The 6,015-nt window shown below is 40.6% G+C and overlaps 1 protein-coding gene across 1 annotated transcript; it reads right to left on the reverse strand.

Annotated features, from left to right (window-relative positions):
* Positions 1–3,614: 3,614 nt before the first annotated feature.
* Positions 3,615–6,015, reverse strand: LOC101895107 (two pore potassium channel protein sup-9). The gene is made up of 3 exons (XM_005190485.4): positions 5,350–6,015; positions 4,886–5,286; positions 3,615–4,222 (listed from the first exon to the last, which is right to left on the reverse strand). The coding sequence occupies exons 1-3, from the start codon at positions 5,749–5,751 to the stop codon at positions 3,946–3,948; spliced, it is 1,080 nt and encodes a 359-aa protein (XP_005190542.2). The 5' UTR covers positions 5,752–6,015; the 3' UTR covers positions 3,615–3,945.

Genomic DNA, 6,015 nt, shown 5'->3' on the forward strand with positions numbered 1-6,015 from the left:
GAGAAGACCTTCACGTCTTCTATGAGAAGACCTTCACGTCTTCTATGAGAAGACCTTCACGTCTTCTATGAGAAGACCTTCACGTCTTCTATGAGAAGACCTTCACGTCTTCTATGAGAAGACCTTCACGTCTTCTATGAGAAGACCTTCACGTCTTCTATGAGAAGACCTTAACGTCTTCTATGAGAAGACCTTAACGTCTTCTATGAGAAGACCTTAACGTCTTCTATGAGAAGACCTTAACGTCTTCTATGAGAGACCTTAACGTCTTCTATGAGAAGACCTTAACGTCTTCTATGAGAAGACCTTAACGTCTTCTATGAGAAGACCTTAACGTCTTCTATGAGAAGACCTTAACGTCTTCTATGAGAAGACCTTAACGTCTTCTATGAGAAGACCTTAACGTCTTCTATGAGAAAGACCTTAACGTCTTCTATGAGAAGACCTTAACGTCTTCTATGAGAAGACCTTAACGTCTTCTATGAGAAGACCTTAACGTCTTCTATGAGAAGACCTTAACGTCTTCTATGAGAAGACCTTAACGTCTTCTATGAGAAGACCTTAACGTCTTCTATGAGAAGACCTTAACGTCTTCTATGAGAAGACCTTAACGTCTTCTATGAGAAGACCTTAACGTCTTCTATGAGAAGACCTTAACGTCTTCTATGAGAAGACCTTAACGTCTTCTATGAGAAGACCTTAACGTCTTCTATGAGAAGACCTTAACGTCTTCTATGAGAAGACCTTCACGTCTTCTATGAGAAGACCTTCACGTCTTCTATGAGAAGACCTTCCTGATTTTCTATGAGAAGACCTTCACGTCTTCTATGAGAAGACCTTCACGTCTTCTATGAGAAGACCTTAACGTCTTCTATGAGAAGACCTTAACGTCTTCTATGAGAAGACCTTAACGTCTTCTATGAGAAGACCTTAACGTCTTCTATGAGAAGACCTTAACGTCTTCTATGAGAAGACCTTAACGTCTTCTATGAGAAGACCTTAACGTCTTCTATGAGAAGACCTTAACGTCTTCTATGAGAAGACCTTCACGTCTTCTATGAGAAGACCTTAACGTCTTCTATGAGAAGACCTTAACGTCTTCTATGAGAAGACCTTAACGTCTTCTATGAGAAGACCTTAAAGTCTTCTATGAGAAGACCTTAACGTCTTCTATGAGAAGACCTTAACGTCTCTATGAGAAGACCTTCACGTCTTCTATGAGAAGACCTTAAGTCTCTATGAGAAGACCTTAACGTCTTCTATGAGAAGACCTTAACGTCTTCTATGAGAAGACCTTAACGTCTTCTATGAGAAGACCTTAACGTCTTCTATGAGAAGACCTTAACGTCTTCTATGAGAAGACCTTAACGTCTTCTATGAGAAGACCTTAACGTCTTCTATGAGAAGACCTTAACGTCTTCTATGAGAAGACCTTAACGTCTTCTATGAGAAGACCTTAACGTCTTCTATGAGAAGACCTTAACGTCTTCTATGAGAAGACCTTAACGTCTTCTATGAGAAGACCTTAACGTCTTCTATGAGAAGACCTTAACGTCTTCTATGAGAAGACCTTAACGTCTTCTATGAGAAGACCTTAACGTCTTCTATGAGAAGACCTTAACGTCTTCTATGAGAAGACCTTAACGTCTTCTATGAGAAGACCTTAACGTCTTCTATGAGAAGACCTTAACGTCTTCTATGAGAAGACCTTAACGTCTTCTATGAGAAGACCTTAACGTCTTCTATGAGAAGACCTTAACGTCTTCTATGAGAAGACCTTAACGTCTTCTATGAGAAGACCTTAACGTCTTCTATGAGAAGACCTTAACGTCTTCTATGAGAAGACCTTAACGTCTTCTATGAGAAGACCTTAACGTCTTCTATGAGAAGACCTTAACGTCTTCTATGAGAAGACCTTAACGTCTTCTATGAGAAGACCTTAACGTCTTCTATGAGAAGACCTTCACGTCTTCTATGAGAAGACCTTCAAGTCTTCTATGAGAAGACCTTCACGTCTTCTATGAGAAGACCTTCACGTCTTCTATGAGAAGACCTTCACGTCTTCTATGAGAAGACCTTCACGTCTTCTATGAGAAGACCTTCACGTCTTCTATGAGAAGACCTTCACGTCTTCTATGAGAAGACCTTCACGTCTTCTATGAGAAGACCTTCACGTCTTCTATGAGAAGACCTTCACGTCTTCTATGAGAAGACCTTCACGTCTTCTATGAGAAGACCTTCACGTCTTCTATGAGAAGACCTTCACGTCTTCTATGAGAAGACCTTCACGTCTTCTATGAGAAGACCTTCACGTCTTCTATGAGAAGACCTTCCTGGTTTTCTATGAGAAGACCTTCACGTCTTCTATGAAAAGACCTTCCTGGTTTTCTATGAGAAGACTTTCTTGTCTTCTACGAGAAGGCCTTTTGTCTCCTACGAGAAGACCTTTTTTCTTCCATAAGAAGACCTTAATCGGCTATTGGAGACCATCTGATCTTCTATCAGAAGATCTTCTTCTACAGGATGAGATGAAAAAACTGCAACAAACTTCAGATGGTCGTTCTCCGCTAGTATTAATCCGTGGCATCAGAATAAATACTGAATATTATCGCGAAAATATTCTGGAGGGTGTATTCAAGCCATGGGCACGCAAACATTTTGACCTTGGACAACCGGACTCAGCACTATGGCACTCAGCACGTGCCACCCTAGAATGGTTACAAAATGAGGTCCCTCGCTTCATATCCAGCGCACAACGGCTACCAAAATATCCGGATACCAATCCGTTGGACTATTGTGTCTGGAGTATTTTGGAAAGCAAGGTTGGCACCAAAAAAAAAACCAAAGTGTCCGGATACCAATCCGTTGGACTATTGTGTCTGGAGTATTTTGGAAAGCAAGGTTGGCACCAAAAAAAACCAAAGTGTCGATCACCTCAAGCAAGCGCTTCGCCGGGAATGGACCAAAATTCCGCAGAGCAACATTCGGGCAGCGTGTGACGATTTCATTGGCCGTTTGAATGCCATAATTCATGCTAAAGGTGACCAATTCGAACAAATCTAAACTTATTCTAAAATGTGATGTTATTTCCGACACTTTTAGCTTTCGTTCGATGAAATTAAAAAAAAAATAAAAAAATTATGGCGTTTGACCTGTATAATGCCTGAAGTTTTTTTTTTTCATAGAAGTCCTTGTCTTGTTTCAACAAACCTGTTGGTCTTTTATCAGAAGACCCTTTGGTCTTTTATGAGAAGAACCTTTGGTCTTTTATGGGAAGACATTTTGCCTTCTTTGAGAAGACCTTCTGGTCTTTGAGACGAATTTTTGATCTCTGTTTTAGAGGATTGGTCTTCTCGTCTTCTATGTGAATACCATCCTTCAGGTCTTCTAGGAGAAGATCACCTTCGGGTCTTTTATGAGAAGAGTATCTTCGGGTATTCTTTGAGAAGATCACCTGTGGGCGTTCTATGAGGAGACCACATTCGGATCTTCTATGAGAAGACCTCCTCATAGAAGACCAGAAGTCTTCTATGAAAAAAAAACACTTTCTGGTCCTCCATAATAAGACCTTTTGGTCATGTCACCTTCTCAGAATTATGTAAGTCCTCAAAACAATTTTTTTGTGTTTCGTCGTTTATTATATATTTGGAAGAATACAAGATAAAAGGATGTTCTGTTTTTTTTTGTTTTTCTAATTTCTTCATTTGGAATAACTAATTGCAATAATTTGATTTTCTTCATTTTGCCTCCACTTTTGGCCACTTAGGAAGAATTACTACACATAAAGCTGGGACTATCTGATGAATATTTCAATATACGATAACCAATGCATTCTTGCGATTTGGAGGTTTCATTTTTGGCACAACAATTCAAATAACAATGAGACGTTCCGGACACCATACGGCCATAACAATCACATTCAGCCAACTGGGGCATCGATTGATATCAGACCGAGGCCCGTTTCAAGCTAATCGTACTGGCAATAATATCGGTTGGCCTGAAATCGGGATCGGCAAAGGTTTCGTGATTCATGCAGCGGGTACCGCCCAGACAGGTACACGAACAAATCGATGCAGTTTCATCGTATTCGGTCATGTAGTTGGAACTATTCAGAAGTTTGCCGTGTATGTTGTAGCTGTGCTCGGTGTCGAAGGTGACCGGTTGATTGGCGGCCGCCAGATTTTGGGCATCTTGTTCGTCACGTTTGGCGTCTTCGGCTTGCCTGGAAGGAGAAAAAGAGAGATTTTCGGTAAACATGTTATATAGAGGATGTCAAGGGCACTTTTTGGAAGTCCTGCTTGCAAAGAAGGCTGATAAAAGCATTTCTATCTTGGAAAGAATTCTTAAAATGCATTTCATCTATGGTATGGGCCTTGGAGAGATTCTATATTTGAATGACCCATTGGAACCAATATGGCCATATTAGACCTCTTAAGGGGTTTTTTTTTATCTAAAAGATCCCTCAGAAAGTTTTAATTGTTCCAGAAATTGAGTGGTCTCCCTAAAATCTCTCCCTCCTATGGCATAAGACTTTGAGAGATTCTATATATAAATGACCCATGGAAACCATCTGGTCATATGAGACCTCTTAAGGGTCTTTTTTATTTAAAAGATCCGTCAGAAAGTTTTATTTCTTCCAGAAATTTAGTGCTCTCCTTAAAATGTCTTCCACCTATGGTACAAGGCTTTGGGAGATTCCATATATAAATGACCCATTGGAACCCATCTGGCCATATGAGACCTCAGATGTCTTTTATATCTAAAAGATACCTCAGAAAGTTTTAACTCTTCCCAAAATTTAGTGATCTCCCATGCCAAGTAGTCCATTTGATGGTATTCTAAACCTGGAACATATCTAGAATAGATCAACCTAACAGCAACTTACATGGTCATAAAGCGTAGCACCAGCAAATTGATACTGGCCGCCACCACTGCCAAGCCAAAGAGGATAAAGACCAAACTTAGAGCCACATATCCAGGCTTATTCATCAAAGCCTGATCATTTTGCAGAGCCACATAGTCGCCAAAACCAATGGTAGTCAAGGTCACAAAACAATAATAGAAACTATCGAAATAGCTCCAGCCCTCATAGCGGGAAAAGACGGCTGCTCCTGTGGTTATTATGATCGATGACAACATTCCGGTGGCCAACATCAGATTCATTTCGGTGGCCTCGGTATGGCTGCAGTGCATGTAACGCTTAGCCCTTCGTATGATGACCGAGGCGAATTTATTCAAACGTTCACCAATCGACTGAAACATAACCAGGCCCAGGGGTATACCAACCTGTATGGGGAGGAAGAATTAAAGATGATTTATTTTTAATAACCATCAAATATTTCCACTCACCATTGCATAGGCCATGCAGAAAGCCTTACCCCCAATGGTCACCGGTGTTGAGTGCCCATAGCCAATCATGGCCAGCACAACAGTGGCAAAATAAAACGCCCCCGCAAATTTCCACTGTGGCCCGGCCTTGTGGGGCTTATTCTCAATTATCACAATTTCCATCATTCGAAAATCCTCCGCTGTGACATTGTATTTTTTCATGAAATTATTTTTCACCGCCTGCAGGAAATCCCAACGTTTCGATTCGAAATCCGATTCCAAGCTATCGAAGACAGCTGCTCCGATCAACAAATAGGTAAATGTACACACCACCAATGATAGCGTCCTAACATTCTGACGCTTCATACTGCACTGTGTGGTCACTAGCTCAACAATGAAATTTCGATAGGATTCAATGAGCATTCACAAGCTTTTGATGCCGGGATGTTGTATCGTCTTGGGTTAATGGCTACGGGTTTTTGTTTTTTTGGGTGGAAGACAACTAATGGCTTCCTAATCCTAAGAAGTTACATGGAAATTGCACCACTACGTCTAATGAAGAATCTAAGGATTCTACACTCACACACACGCAAAATGTTCTTTTCGTGTGTATAGTTTGTGTTGTTTTTGTTTTTCTGGGAAATGGTCAACTGACGTTTGGCAAGAAAATAAAAATCAATACAACCC

Source organism: Musca domestica, unplaced genomic scaffold (genome assembly GCF_030504385.1).
Source record: "Musca domestica strain aabys unplaced genomic scaffold, Musca_domestica.polishedcontigs.V.1.1 1, whole genome shotgun sequence".
Lineage (NCBI taxonomy): Eukaryota > Metazoa > Arthropoda > Insecta > Diptera > Muscidae > Musca > Musca domestica.